Source organism: Symphalangus syndactylus, chromosome 1 (assembly GCF_028878055.3).
Source record: "Symphalangus syndactylus isolate Jambi chromosome 1, NHGRI_mSymSyn1-v2.1_pri, whole genome shotgun sequence".
Lineage (NCBI taxonomy): Eukaryota > Metazoa > Chordata > Mammalia > Primates > Hylobatidae > Symphalangus > Symphalangus syndactylus.
Window position 1 is genome coordinate 23584560 of NC_072423.2, and position 16449 is coordinate 23601008.

At 42.4% G+C, this 16449-nt stretch overlaps 1 protein-coding gene across 1 annotated transcript in view; it reads right to left on the minus strand.

The window, feature by feature from the left end:
- Positions 1-228: 228 nt before the first annotated feature.
- The window catches only part of PHLPP1 (PH domain and leucine rich repeat protein phosphatase 1), a 262022-nt gene continuing 245801 nt past the window's right edge, over positions 229-16449 (minus strand). Inside the window, exons 15-17 of the mRNA XM_055297160.2 lie at positions 8271-8465; positions 5356-5584; positions 229-2388 (exon numbers count right to left, since the gene is read on the minus strand). Of these exons, the coding sequence (XP_055153135.2) occupies positions 1219-2388; positions 5356-5584; positions 8271-8465 (1594 nt within the window). The 3' untranslated portion in view covers positions 229-1218. The remainder of the gene's footprint in view (positions 2389-5355; positions 5585-8270; positions 8466-16449) is intronic.

The window sequence follows — 16449 nt, forward strand, 5'->3', positions numbered from 1 at the left end:
TTCAAAAAAAAGAAAAGAAAGCTGTAAGATCAGCTAATTATACTGCTTACCATTCAGTTAATTTCACATATCACTCAATGTAGGTTAACTTACTGGATGTTTTTCTCTTAAAAAAAAATCAGAAATATCTGATAACCCCAATATTCCATCCATTCTTTCCAAACCCAAGCTAGTGTGACTATCTCCAAGACACATCTGGCTGCTGAGACAAAAGCAGGTACTTGTAAATACTTGTAAATTTCATATTTATTATAACAAAAATTATGACATGTCCATTTGTGCATTCTGCTTGAGTATAACTCTGGGTATGTAAATAGCCTAATGGGGCACTATACAACCATGCTGATTGTGGCAGCAGTAAGGAACACAGCTAAAAGTGTCTGTCAAAGTAGAGAGGCTGGGACAGGGGAGGAAAATGGGTTCAGGGCCCTTGGGTGCAGGTTCTTGTCCAGTGGCCTAAGATCCACTTCCTCCGGACAGAAACACTGCAGCTGCTCAGCCTCCTCATTCAGTGAAGTGAGGGTGAGTTGTGAGGCAGGCAGGCTCCTCAGAGGGGAGGGGGAGGAGAAACGTCAGTTACTTGGGCTGTGTCCTTATGCCAAGACTACAAAACATCGTAAGCCTCACTATACAACACTGAGCTATTTACAATAGAAATTCTCAATCAGCTGTTCTCTCAGAGAAAATTAGTGAATCCCAGTGACTTAAGTCACCTGACAGAGTAAAGCAACTCCTAGGAGTTAGTCTCCATATTCTACAAATGTCTATTATTTTCAAGACCAAAAAAAAAAAAAAAGCCTTTTCTCCCCAAAGGAATACAGAATTATAATATTATTAAATCATTTAGCAATGGCAGCCTGCCCTGCCTTCCAAACAAACAAAACAACAAAAAAGACATTTTAAAAAATATTACATTATCATTAACTGTTTCTCTGTAATATATTAAACCTTTTGTTCTTTGTCTTTACATATCTGATATGTTAGGGGGAGAAGTTAACGAATGTAAATCATATTGGTAAAGCATCACTAGAAGAAAGTGGTGATTATTTAAAAAAATAACCAAAAGAAAAGAGAACCTACAGATTAGCTGATATGACAGGTTAGGAACAGTGTCTGGGGGAAGGATGTGGAGTAAAACCCCTGGTTTAACGTGAGCCTGGGAGACTCTTGCAACTCGGTCTTTTGTGGTTAGTTTATTTGTTAAATAGCTCAGCTGGGTCATAGTGGCGTGTCGTAATAATCTGGCAGCTGGTCCAGCTGGTAGTGCCGCGGCAGCTGCGGCTGGAGCTGAGGTGGTGGCGGCTGCTGCTGCTGCTGCTGTTGCTCCTGGTGATGCTTCATGAGTTCTTTGACCTCCTCTTCCAGCTCCGGGGGTATGATAAACTGATCATCGGGATCCGGCTGAGCCGGGGCAGCAAAATAGCCTCCAGGCTTTCGAAGAGGCGCATCTGTAGCCACCTCTATCACATTGTGGCTCCTTTCCTGGGGCGCAACAGAGCCATTGGCCCTCCGGCGCCCAATGGTCCCAACAGCAGAGAAGTCTGCCTTCCTGGGCAGACCTGGCTCATCCTCGTTGGCGCTGATGACAATGCCCTCATCGCTGGCCTCTGCTGGCACCTGAAGCAGGTGCTGCTGTTTCTCCTTCTCCTTGGCCCGGCTGCAGTGGATGTCCACCTCCACCTCCACCCGGCTGCCATTGGTGAAGACGCCCTCGATGGGCTCCTCATCGTCACTGTCAAGGCCGTTGTCAGAGAAGGCGCTAGAGAATGTGGCGCTGGATAGCTGGCGCTGGAAGGAGTTGGACAGACAGACGGGGTGGAGCATGCAGCGCTGCTCACTGGGGTAGGCAGGGCTGTTCTCGCTTAGGGCTCCGGGCGGGGGCTCATCGGAGGCTGTTGACCCCACCTCACTGCTCATCTCGGAAGTGGAGAGCTCACTGCTGATCTCGGAAGCCATGCCGCTGCTGGAGGACGGCACGCCCAGCCCATCTGAGGGCCGATCCTTGATCACCACGTTCACCGAGGGAGGGAAGATGCCAGGGCTGGGTGGTGGCACAGCCCCACCGGCGCTGAGCTCACAGCAGCAGAAGCTGTCCTCAGTGACACTGAGCTGCACCACCACAGCGCTGATGCTGTCGTGGCAGCCGTAGCTCTGGGCCAGGGTACACAGCTTCTTGGCAGCAGCCAGGGCGTCGGGCACGTTGCGCACGGCCTCCACGGCCTCCTCGACGGACAGGCTGTCCCATAACCCCTTACTGCCTAGAATGAAGAACTCATCCTGAGGGGTCAGGAGCACGGACTGCACGTGGGGGCGAGGCACCACACTGGGATGGAGGAAGGTGTAGCCCAGGATGCGCGTGGACTCAGTCACTCCGTTCACCTTGCCATCCTGGAAGAACAAGGGTTTGCAGACAGACAGTTAATACACAGCACCTGCAGCAACTGTGCAGGTTCCCTGCGGGTCCCTCGACTGTCTCGACTGTAGAACCACAGAGAAGTGCTGTGTGGCCCACAGAGGAAAGAAGGGCTCACTCTCTAGTGAACAGTTAATGTGCACCTGTCATCAGAAACTTCAGGTAGTAGGCCTGGGCAGGTAAGAAGCAGAAGGGACAAAAGGAAAAGATTTCGGTTATGTGTGTTACTGGGACCCCATTCATACTAGGTCACAAGTCCTGCTGTTTATCTAAAGCAAGCCATCATCTAGCCTTACACAGCAAGCATAGCTGGCTAGCTCCTCCTGTAAACGTGGGTTTACATCTTCCCTCCCTTGGTGAACACTGTGATCAAGGATCGGCCCTCAGACAGGCTGGGCGTAGGAAGACTCTGAGGTAGGAAGAGACTTTCTGATAGAAGCCAGTCCTGAGCAAAGACACACAAGGCAGGCATATATCAAGACAATGCCCCTAAATCTTCCATTGCTCTCCATGATCACAAGTGGCAGTAGTGTCTGAAGGTCCAGAGAGGACTTGAAAGTATTTAAGGGGTGGAGAAAACCTTGGTGTGACTAGGTGGGTAAGAATGCTCATGTCAGGAGAACAGATGCTAAAGAAGAAATGCCAATTCTTACAACTTCCTTGAACTTGATTTCCTGCTGACCAATGGAGAAGGCAAGATCCTGGCTTTAGTTCAGCTGTGTGCATGCTATTTAAATCAATTACCAAAGTGCCAGACCACTTGCCAATAAGAAGACCTGGTTTTTTGTTGTAGTTGTTGTTGTTTTTTTTTGCCATGTGTACCTGCTTGGTTCTTTATTCTTCAAATTTTGAGATTCTCAGGTCCAAGACATACCTCTACATGCCCTAGTTTTAACACTTCTTTCCAGGAAAGGCTTCATTATGACAAATCCCTGTCTGAGATGACAAAGTGTTTCTTCCAGAGAACATCCATTTCCTTTCCAGTCCTACCACTTTCCTTTAGTTGGGATTTGGCAAGGTGTTTGCTTGTCCTAGGGATGTCTTTCCCAGCTTCTCACACAACTTTGCCACACCATACTTATAAGCAGGTAAGCATTCCTGTTAGTAAAATTAGTAAGATGGGCTTCAAGCACAACCTTAAACTGCCTTGATTCTACTGACATAATCTGTCCCCAAAGCCTGGAATGTGGCAGAAACTGTTCTTGCTGTTCTGTCCATCCCTTTAGATTTCTCTCCATCAAAACCAATGGTTTTGTGATTCATGAGCACTGAAGCTTCCAACATGGGCTCCAGGAGTTCTGCTCCATTCGCTAATTCATCAAAGTGTCGGTCATCTGCCCTGTGTCTGAAAAAATGACGTGGGCAGACAGCAGCGACCTGCAGAGAAACAGCTACCTTCAAGAAGTTTCCAGTCTTACATTGTTGATAAAACCCACAGAACCATGTACAGTTTGAGGTGGACTCTGGTGAAAGCTTATAGTCCAGTAGAGAAAAAAGACTGATTCCACATAGGCTTTGATAAGGGCCTTAAGAAAGAAACAGAAAGACGCAAGCTATACATGAGATTCTGTGCAAATCAGTCTGTGTGAATTTGTTCTCTGTCTACTCTTGGAGCAGAGAGGATGAACATGGATGGCAGACACTGTGCTAGAGAGCAGAAGACAGTCTAATGTGTACAGAATGCACTAAATTCAACTTTAGTTCAACATTATGCCAAACACAATTGAAGGTAAATGATTTCTGTGACCTACATGAATCATGGTTTGCACGTCAGGCTTCTCGTTTTCTGTGCCTCGCCTCTTCCCCGCTTTTGTTTGCATTGCTTAATACTCAACAATGAGGTTTTGTTTTGTATTGTATTTTACTTCTCTTCCTTGAGACATGCCCTCCAAACACACACACCACAGTCTGTGTTGTGGGGACTGCCCTGTGCATTGTGGGGTGTTGAGCAGCATTGTCTTAGCAGCGCTGTAGGATGCTCAGTGGCCTCAATCCACTGCATGCCAACTGCACTCTCCGCCCCAGCTGTAATGACCAAAAATGTCTTCATATGTTGCCAAATGTCTTGTGGGGAAGCAAACTGCCCCTAGTTGAGAACCGCTCACTGTGTACTCAAATGGGACATGAGGTATGAACCAAAATAACAACTAGTACACTTACATAGACGTTCATAGTTTACAAGTCGTACCAACCTTGTAAGATAGGACAGATACAGGCTGGGCGCAGTGGCTCACGCCTGTAATCCCAGCACTTTGGGAGGCCGAGGTGGGTGGATCACCTGAGACCAAGAGTTCGAGACCAGCCTGACCAATATGGAGAAACCCCGTCTCTACTAAAAATACAAAAAAAATTAGCCAGGCATGGTGGCTCATGCCTGTAATCCCAGCTACTCCGGAGGCTGAGGCGGGAGAATTGCTTGAACCTGGGAGGCGGAGGTTGCAGTGAGCTGAGATCGCGCCATTGCACTCCAGCCTGGGCAACAACAGCAAAACTCCGTCTCAAAACAAACAAACAAACAAACAAACAAAAAAGATAGGACAGATGCATGATTATTCCCACTTTACAGATGAGAAAACTGAGGCTTAGAGAGGTTTAAAGGTCACAACCTACAAGTGGCAGAGCTAAGATATGAAAACTAGCAGTGTGATGTCAGGGGTAGAGCCCTCAACCACCAAAGCAGCCCCCTGCAGAGTGGCTGCAAACATGGAATGGGATCGTGCCCACGAAGCACGCAGCACAGTGCCTGATGCAGAGAGGCAACCGACAAGCATACGTCATAATGTAAGACATTTGCTTTGTGACACTATGGATTTGGAATTCTAATGTCAAACCAACTTCAAAAGTGTTCTTTGAAGGCAAATGCTCCCTAGCTAGTTTCTGCTATGACCTGGTCTCCTCTCCTCTCCTCTCCACCATCCTGGGGAAAACCCCTCTTTTCTCACCTCAGTGATAATGGCCTTGTGCTGTTTAATCCTCTTCAGCTCTTCTTCACAGCTCATGATGTAAGATCTGGACAGAGGCAGCGGCTTTCCATTTCGACAGAGAACTGTTTGGCACTTGCCCACATTAGCAGAGGTCAAGGTGAAGGATCCTCCTGGGTCCACAGGGTCATGCTTGATATGACAAAGGACAGCGGCACCACCAAGCTTCTGCCCAGCAGTTCCAAGTTTCCTGGAATCCAAAGAGAGGGGGTGACACTCAAACACAGCCCATCAGTGCCAGTTCTGCAAATTCAACAGTAAGACCGCACCACTGGACAGGGCCAGGAAGGAGGCAGCTGGGGATTCACTCCGCCTCCTTCATCAAAGCACACACTGCTCCACCTCTTTGATGAAAAGAGCCCCTGAATCTGACATCACACACATCCACACAGAAAGGCTCACAACTGGAAGACAGTATCACTGTACCATTAAAAGCCACAGGTGCTGCTCTGGAAGGCAAGTGCCCCTAGGCTGCTCTGTACAGCCTGCTACCCTCATCAACCACACTGCCCTATCGGCACACTCCAAAGACAGCAGGAAAATGACTTCTTTCTCCATCTGCTTCTCTAAATTCCCTCTGCCCCCAGGAGAGGAACATTGAAAAAACCATGTACATAACAGCAGGTACAAACACCCTACCCCACTGACAGTCACACTTCAGAAAAACCTGACAACCCTCTCCTCCTTATAAGGGTGTTTGCTGGTAGGAGCCTTTAAGTATTGGAGTGTTCATGTTCCTGCCCTATATAGTAAAGACTTTCTGGACCAGCACCACCTATTCTAGAAAATTCATAGAAAGGACATTCTAGTAATCAAATACCAAGTGCTTGTGATTTATCTTTTTAATCATGACAATTAATCCACAGACTTATCAAATACAGGAAGCACCTGCAAATTCTGAAAATCAAAAATCAAAAACCCCTCTTACAAAGCTACTTGTTCTGGCAGATTATCAAGGAAGAGAAATGGCAGAGAGGGACAAAAGACCATTATTGCTCCCATGGCCTCATGAACTCCTATGGCAAGCCCCACAAATGGTAACACTGCCCAGGCCCCTGCTGTTACTGAGTGGTACAGGAACAAGAAAGTTAAGAAAAACAGCCTCCCGTTTTACAAGGGCAGACCCTCAGGTACTGCCTGCTCCTATCACGTGTTTAAGGTAAGCAACTGGCAAGAGGAGCAATGGAAACCAGGGCTGCCTACTTGCATGCGTTAAGAAATCCCGCACAAAGACCAGTTCCCCTAAGGACCAAAAGCTCACCACACAACCCGTACCCCCTCTTAACAGACAGGGAAAATCGGAGACATACAAAAGACCCTGGAGAAGGGCCTACAGTTTAGGTTTCTAAACTCCAACTTTCAGCTATTTGGCTCTAGACCCTTCCAAGGCATCTCTACTTTCTCCCTTTCACAGGCACAGTGATCTGTAAAAAGTACAGCAAGTAATCTGAGACTGGGGTTCTCAGTTTTTAATTCTTATCCAGTGCTTGAGGGTGCATAAAAAGCAGACCTTTTGGGGGTTGTGAAGGGATGTGTTTGTGCTATGATCTGTGTGCACATGTGTATGTGTGTGCATATGATACATGCTTGCTGTTTTTCTAGAACAAAAGGGTGGTAAAAACAGGAAAGCTGATGCGCCTGCTAGTTAGAACATCCTCTGGAGTCTTATAACCCGAGGTCAGGTCCTGGCTGCACTACCTTACCTACTAGCCCGTAGGCACGGTGCTTCACCTCTCTGTACATCACTTTCAGTAACATTACCCAGCTAACTAGTAACAATTTATGACACGTAAAGCAAAATTTAGAACAATGACTGGTACATATTAAGGGCTTGCTGGATATTAGCCATTATCGTTCAGTTGCTAATTGTACATGCTCACTGAGAATCTGAAAGTCAGGGGTGAGTGTACCAACAAGAACCACCCCAGGCTTGCCTCCACCAAGCTCTCTGAGAGGAACCATTTGTGACGCAGGTATCACTGTAAAGTCTGCTCTGAACATTCCTCCCCAGACACTTCTTCTACCCCTCTAACAAAGCTACTTGCTCTGGCAGAATACCAAGGGAGAGAAAAAGCAGATAAGGACAAAAGACCATGACTGCTCTCATGACCTCAAGTACCAGTACACTCTTCACTCCTGGGTCCCACAGTGAGTGAGTCTGCAGTACAATACTTACAGACAGGCAATTCCATTATCACCTAGAAAGCCATGAAGGTGGTAAGAATGAACAATTATTTGAATGAGGGAATCCTCATTCCTCTAAGAGTTACAAACAATATTCCACAATTTCTACATCAACCTAAAGCTCTGCTGCTGGTGGAAACTCCAGGCTATGGCCTAGGATTCTGCCAGTAACACTGTCTTGAACATTTAATAAAGGGGAAAACAAAATATAAAGAATGATTTAACTCCTGGGCTAAAATCTGACCATCTTGATTTCACAAAGGTTTGCACTATCTCAAACCAGTGATAGTATTTCATAAGGGCCAAGAAACTAGGATAGAAACGGTCCATTTCAAAGAGAGGTCCCCACATCAGAAAGTCTAAAAAGCTCCAAATCACATGATTTGGGAGGAGACATGGCATTGCAAACAATCTGATGAAAATCTGCAATCAATACAGGCCAGTGAGGTCCAGTTCTCAGAGAAACTAATTCCTTGTCATTGTCTGAGCCTTCTACAAAGTTGTCTGAACATCAGTATGTCTCAAACTGGAGCACCATTCCTGATGCCTGGGCAACACCAAACTTGCATTTTGGTACTCATAGTCAAAAAACAAGGCTTGGAGACCATTGGGCACCTGCTTATCTAAACAGAGGATAAACACTCAAAGAGCAAGAAAACACACGGCAGGTAAGCAGGAACTCCGAGTTTTACCTTTGCATGACAATGAATGTATTGACCATGTATTCGTCCTCATTTTTTGTTTTTTGCAGCTCTTCAGCCAAAATGTCACTCATGGTGCACTGGAGAAGGTAGGGCACCTCCACATTCCGGTCTCCATCAAACACACCATACAGGGCTTCGCGGTTATCACAGAAGTTATTCACCGACAGGGCTGCGACACACAACCTGCAAGGCAACCACACTTCTGTGCTGAGTCCACTCATCCTCCTGCTCCAGGCCCAGCCCAGTGCTTACTTATTTCAAGATTTCCCTAACTCAATTTTGTCTCTTTCTTCATGACTCCAGACAGATTAAGGGCAGGTAAACTGACTCCAGCTAATTTCTATCAGCCAATTTTGATAAACAGAGAAGGATGAGCACAAATTATGCTTCACACATGCCTTCCTACATGCTTCTCTTCTGATGAGTTTATTTTTAAATGTCAGTGACAGAAGGGGAAAAAGAGGCATGGGAAATAAGAGAAGATTATGAATCCATATCTACACATATATTCAATAAGCAGTTATTAAGGAGAATCTCCACATCCAGCCAAAATAGAAAACTAAAACACTGGGAAAAATAGACGAAACCTACATGAAAAGCATGTACAAATACAGAAAAAACCTCAAATGACTTTTAAAAAATTATTTTTATTTATTTATTTATTTTTGAGACAGGGTCTCCCTCTATCACCTAGGCTGGAGTGCAGTAGTGTGATCTCAGCTCACTGCAGTCTCCACTTCTAGGGCTCAAGCAATTCTCCCACCTCAGCCTCCTGAACAGCTAGGACTACAGGAGTATGCCACCACGCCCAGCTAGTTTTTGTATTTTTAGTAGAGATGGGATTTCACCATGTTGGCCAGGCTGGTCTCGAACTCCTGAGCTTAAGCAATCTGCCAGCCTCAGCCTCCCAACGTGCTGGGATTACAGGTGTGAGCCACTATGTCCAGCCTTCAAATGACCTTTTTAAAAGGCAGGAAAAACAAACAAACAAACCCCAACTGGACAATAAGAGCACAGGTCAGTGATCCTGGAGAGAGCCTGCTTCCCTCCCAGCTTCCTCCTGGGGAAGCGTCCAGGCTGCAGCACAGGGAGGAAGACCCAGGTGGAGGCTGTGGTCTCCGTGCATTGAGGAGACGGAGCTGGGGGCTGAAGGAGGACAAGGTGGCCAGAGTCCCCAGTCAGTGCACTGGAGGAGGATAGTGGTTCCCGGCAACTGTGCAAAGTTTGGAGACCTTCTCCACTCCAAACTGAAAAGAATCAAACTGTTTCTAAGTAACTGTGTCCCAGAAACTGTCCAAAATGAAAGAGAGAGAAAAAAACACTGGAAAAAAAAAATAAGGCCAGGACATTAGTGAGTGGTGAGATAACTTCAAACAGCCTAATATACTATAGGGAATTGGAGTCTTCACAAGAAGTGACAGAAAACACTTTTGAGGAGTTGATGGCTGAAAACATTTCAAATATGAAGAAAATTATAAACCTACAGATACTGTAAGCAAGAGAAACATGAAAAAGACTTAACTGAGACACATCAAAATCAAATTGCTAGAAACCAGGAACAAAGGCGGGAGGTAGAGTGGGGAAACCAGGATGTGCCCAACAGCAGGCTTCTCCCCGGAAACCTGGTAGGAGACAGTGGAGCGACATCTTGAAGGTACCAATGGAAAACAACTAGAAAACAACCTAGATTTCTAAGCCAGTACAAACAGCTCTGAAAAGTTAAGGGGAAATAAAGACATTTCCAGATGCACAAATAAAAGCATTTACCACCAGGAGGATGGCACTAAAGAAATGGAAAAGGAAATCCTTGAGGCACAAGAAAATGACACCAGATGGAAATCCGGAACTGTACAAAAGAATGAAGCACAATGATAATGACAGCCAGGTGAGTGAATAGAAACATTTCTTTATTTTTTTTTGAGATGGAGTCTCACTCTGTCACACAGGCTGGAGTGCAGTGGTGTGATCTCGGTTTACTGCAATCTCTGCCTCCCGGGTTCAAGTGGTTCTCCTGCCTGAGCCTCCTGAGTAGCTGGGATTACAGGCACCCACCACCACACCCAGCTAATTTTTGTATTTTTTGTAGAGACAGCGTTTCACCATCTTGGCCAGGTTGGTCTCATACTTCTGACCTTGAGCGATCTGCCCGCCTCGGCCTCTCAAAGTGCTGGGATTACAGGCATGAGCCACCATGCCCAGCCTCATTTTCTTATTTTAAAAATCACCTTAGAACAGTGATTCTTAATGGAATATTCAGTAATATTCTAATGGGTATTGAGAGCTCAAATGTCAATGGTATTGAAGTTGAGAAACACTGCTTTAGAAAATAACTAAAGTAAAAATAACAGTAATGTATTTTGGAGGTTATAATATAGAAGCAGAACATATGGCAACAATAGCATAAAGGCTAGGACAGGAGAAGGAGAAGTACATATTTGCAAGGTTCTTATATGTGAAATGACATTACTATTACTTGAAGGTAAACAGTAGTAAGTTAAATATCATACTATAAACTCTAAACAAGCCACACATGTACACACAGAGACACATGGTAGAATAAGAATGAAGATAAAATCAAATCATAACAAATAATCCAAAAGAATGAAGAAAAAGGAAAAAGGAAATAAAGAACAGATGGCACAAATAGAAAACAATAGTAAGGTGGAAGGTTTAAACCTAACCATATCAATAATTTCATTAAATATAAAGGCCTTAACACTACCGAAAAGACAAAAAATTCAGACTGAATAAAAAAGCAAGACCTAATTATATGCTGCCTGTAAGAAATCCATTTTAAATATGAGACGCTAAAAGCAAAAGGATTTTTTAAAAGGTATATCATGCTAACATTAATCAAAAGAAAGTTGAAATGGCTATGTTAATATCAGACAAAGTATATTTCAGAACAAAGAATATTACAGGAATACAGAGTCATAATGATAAAGGGGTCAGTTCATCAAGAGGCTACATCATTCTAAATGTTTACATACTTAACAGAGCTTCAAGATGTATGAAGCAAAAACTGACAGAACTACAAGGAGAAACAGACAAATCCATATTCATAGCCGCTCAATCATCAACAGAAGAAGAAGACAGAAAACTGGTAGGAGGCTTGAGCAACAATATCAACCAACTTGAGTTAACTGGCACCATACCCAACAGCAATTTTTTTTTTTTTTAATGCACACAGAACTTTTACCAAGATAGGTAAGATTCCGGACCAAAAATCAAGTCTAAATAAGTTTAAAGGATTCAAGTCATATACAAAGCATGTTCTCCAACGATATTAGCGAAATTACTTAGAAAGAAATTTACAACTCTAAATGCTTATATTACAGAATTAGAGGTCTCAATTCAATAATCTAAGCTTCCATTTAAAGAAACTAGAAAAAGAAGTACATAACAAACCCAAAGCAAGAAGAAAGAGAATCACAAAAATAAGAAAAGCAGTTGAGTGTGATAGCTCACACCCACAATCTCAGTACTTTGAGAGGCCAAGGCAGGAGGATCGCTTGAGGCCAGGAGTTTAAGGTCAGCCTGGGCAACAGAACAAGACCCTGTCTCTTAAAAACAAACAAACAAAAACAAAAAAACCCATAAAACAAAAATTAAAACATAAGAAATGTGAAACAGAAAAATTATAGAGAAATATCAATAAAACAAAAAATCTAGTTCTTTGAGAAGATCAATAAAATCGATAAACCAAATCAAACTGATCAGGAAAAAGAAAACACAAATTACCAATATTAGGAATAAGAGAGGAGAGAAAATCTCTACAGATTCTACAGATTTTAAATGCATAATAATGGGCTGGGCATGGTGGCTCATGCCTGTAATCCCAGCACTTTGGGAGGCTGAGGCGGGCGAACCATTTGAGGAGTTCGAGACCAGTCTGGCCAACATGGTGAAACTCTGTCTCTACTAAAAATACAAAAAATTAGCTGGGCGTAGTGGCATACGCCTGCAGTCTCAGCTACTCAGGAGGCTGAGGCAGAAGAATTGCGTGAACCCAGAAGTGAGAGGTTGCAGTGAGCCGAGATTGTGCCACTGCACTCCAGCCTGGGTGACAGAGTGAGACTCCATCTCAAAAAAAAAAAAAAAAAAAGCCTAATAATGGGATATTATGAACAGGCTTATGTCAATACATTTGAAAACTAGGTAAAGCAGACAAATTCCTTGAAAGACACAAATTACCAGTTTGTTCAAGAAGAAAGAGATAATCCTATTTAAAGAAATTGTAGGTTAAAAAAAATCCAGGCACAGATGGCTTCACTGGTGAATTCTTTTAAATATTTAAGAAGGCTATATTACCAATTTTATACAAACTCCTCCAGAAAACTCAAGATGAGGAAATACTTCCCAACTCATTCTATGAGGGCCGCATTACCCTGATACCAAACCCAAAGACGTCACAAGGGAGCTGCAGACTAATATCCACCATGGAATATAGACATCCTCAACAAATTAACAGCAAATCTAATCTAGCAGCATGTAAGAAATATAATACTTTAGGCTGGGCGTGGTGGCTCAAGCCTGTAATCCCAGCACTGTGGGAGGCAGAGGAGGGCAGATCACTTGAGGTTGGGAGTTAGAGACCAGCTTGGCCAACATGGAGAAACCCCATCTCTACAAAATATGTAAAATTAGCCAGATATGGTGGCGCATGCCTGAAATCCTAGCTACTCCGGAGGCTGAGGTGGAGAACTGCTTGAACCCAGGAGGCGGAGTTTGCAGTGAACCGAGATCGCGCCATTGCACTCCAGCCTGGGCAATAAGAGTGAAACTCTGTCTCAAAAAAAAAAAAAAAAAAGATACTACATCGTGACCAAATGCATTTATACTTGGAATGCAAAGTGTATTTAACATTTTAAAATCAATCAATGTAATTAAACACATCAACAGACTGAAGAAAAAAAACCAGTCATCTCAATTGATACAGAAAAAGTCTATGACAAAATGTGTTATTATAAAAACTAAGATTTCATTATAAAATCTTAGCAAACTAGATATAGAAGAGAATTAACTTGATAAAAGGTGTCTACAAAAATACCGAGAGCTAATATCACATTTGATTGTGAATGAACAAGTTTTCACCAAAGAAGGTATATGGATGATAAATAAACATATGGAAAGAGTAGGGAAATGCAAATTAAAACCACAATGAGATATTATTATTAGAATGGCCAAAACAACAACCTGACAATAACACCTGCTGGTAAGGATGTGTAGCTACTGGAACTCTTAGACATTGCTGTTGGGAGTGCAAAATGATACAGGCACTTTGGAAACAGTTTGGCAGTTTCTTACAAAAGTAAATATACACTTACCATATGACCCAGCAATCCTTATCCCTAGGCATTTATCCAAGAGAAATGAAAACAAGCATTCATACAAAAACCTGTGTGTAACTGTTTGCAACCTGTAGCATTTTCAATTGCTAAAAACTTGAAACAATCTAAACATCCTTCAAATGGTGAATGGGTAAAACAAAAACAAACCATAATATGTCCACGCAATGGAATGCTACTCAGCAATAAAAAGCAATGAAAAGAAACGAACTACTGACACATGCAATAGTACAAATGAATCTCAAACGCATTATGTGATGGGAAAGAAGTCAGAATGAGAAGGCCATATACGATATAATTCCATTTATATGACATTCTGGAAAAGGCAAAATTAATGAGATTAAAAAACAGATCAGGAGTTGCCAAGGACAGAGGTCGGGGAGAAGAACTGACAAAAAGGGGCATGGGTAAATTTTGGTAGTTGATGGAACTGGTCTATAACCTGTAGTGGTGGTTACACATGATGCTATTCTTTTAGCAAAACTTGCAGAACTGTACATTAAAAAGGGTGAATTTTACTGAATATAGATTATACCTCTTACATATATAAATTAATAAAAAGAAAAAATTATTAAGCACCTGCTATGTATCATGGCTACATACCAGATATATAAACTTAAAAATATAATCCCTCCCTTTAAGGAGTTCAGGGATAAATAATAATAGGAATGACCATTATCATTAATAATATTAGTAGTTAACACTTAAGTAGGGTTTATCATATGGCACACATTGTTCTAAGTATGTCATACATATTAACTCACATGATCCTATAACAACCCCGTGAGGATAGGTAGTTTTTTCTTATTTCTTATTTTAGCTAAAGAGAGACTGAGAAACTGCCCACGGTCACACAGCAAGAAAGTACAGAGCCCAGGTGCAAAGCCAGGCAGTCTGACTTCTATCTCAATACTTTGAAATTCTTGCCTCTATTTATTATGAAAAACAAGTTATCCAAAATTATATGGCAATTAGTGGCAAAGTTAAATTTTAAAGTCATTTTATTCCGTCTTCCTTCTGTAGGCTCCCCTTGCTAGTTGGAATGAGGTAGTATGAAAGAGAAAAAAAAATACAGTAACGTAGTTTTTTTTTCTTTCTTTTCTTTCTTTTTTTTTTTTAAGTACAGTGGTGATCATTCTTAGCATTTATTCTCTGGTGAAGCTTCCTGCTTGGTTTTTAATCTAAAGAAGAGGCTAGGTTGGGAGTAGTGGCTCACATCTGTAATCCCAGCACTTTGGGAGGCCAAGGCAGGTGGATCACCTGAGGTCAGGAGTTCAAAACTGGCCTAGCCAACATGGTGAAACCCTGTTTCTACTAAAAATACAAAAATTTTTAAAAAAAAAAGAGAGGCTAATTATCCAACTGTAGCTCCCTCTTGGGTTTCCCCAAACGATCTGAAATGAGCTGACAGGAAGGCAATACTACACCTCAGAGAAAAGGAGGGAGGGAGAGAAGCAAATAGATGTCTACTGAAATTTGGAGAGAAGACAGCCACAGTTTTCCCCTTCTTTCAAGGTGGCAAGCAGCAAACTCCTTGTTTAAATGACTATTGACAATGCAAACAAAGTAAAAACAAAACAAAAAACACCAAAAAACAAACAAAAACCTCTCGAGAAACTTTTATTGGCAACACCAAAGGGTAAAAAAAGCAAGGGAAAATATAAAGGGAGGGGCAAGCATAGCCTGGGACTACTGGAATACTGTCCATTTTCTATTTCTTGTATTTATTTATTTATTTTTCTCTTTCAATGACTGTTCATTTTTTATTTCTGGATGCAGGTGGTGGTCTGAAGGTGTGTTCACTTTACAACAATTCAAAGGGTTGTAGTGCACTTTGCTGTACACAAATTGTACTATGTGACACAATTGTGGAAGGGGGAATTATACCCAAAAGCCTACCCAAATCTGATTGGTTATTTGCTCTATTAAGACACATGAGTAGATAATAGATATTAATATACAGAGATATTTAAAAACTAATGTTAGATTTCACATTTGTGTTCAGAAATGAGCAATTTCATTTACTGGTGTTTGTAAGGAAGACATAAAAGATCCTTTGATCTAAAAAGTAATGATCTCCAGAAAGAAACTAGTGCTCTAAAGAATATACGAATTCTCCTCTGCCCCAACACAATGACATACTGTGCAAAGTCCATGGAAATCAGGGAGTAGCTGGAGCCCAGGCAGAACTGAGGCACACCTCCTCGGGTTATTCTGCCTTTTCTGAGCAAAGAGAACAGAGTTGTTAACTCTTCTCTAGAGAGTACAAGGCCAAATGACACCTTAGGGAAAGGGGAAAAGATCAATGAGTCAGATCCAGAATTTGAGTTGATGCTGTTTTCTGTCCCAAAGAAAAGCAGGCAGAATGGCAGGAACAATTCCACACCTTTTATTTTCTATAAAAAGTATTCAGCTAGTCGGTGGTTCTCAAGCCTAGACCCATACTAGAATCACCTGGGAGAGATTTTAAAACATTCTGATTTAATGAGTCTAGGTTGGGAAACTTTTTAAAAACTTTCCTTACCTTACTGATTCTAATGTGTGCCCAGGGTTGAATACTAATGTTAGCTATTATTAGATCTACCTCCACTTTCTGTTCTTCCCCTACTTGCAATACTTCTGTGTTCTTATACTTCAGCTAATTAAATTATGACTGTTCTAATTTACAGGATTCTTTACCTGTCTAGGTACTAATTATTAGCACCTCTTCATATAATACAAGCAAGCCTGAAAAGCCTGGTTACATTTTTCAGGAAAAATCAACATCTGTATCTAAGAGAGGAAAGGGTGGAGAAAATGGAGAAGAAAAAGATATTAAG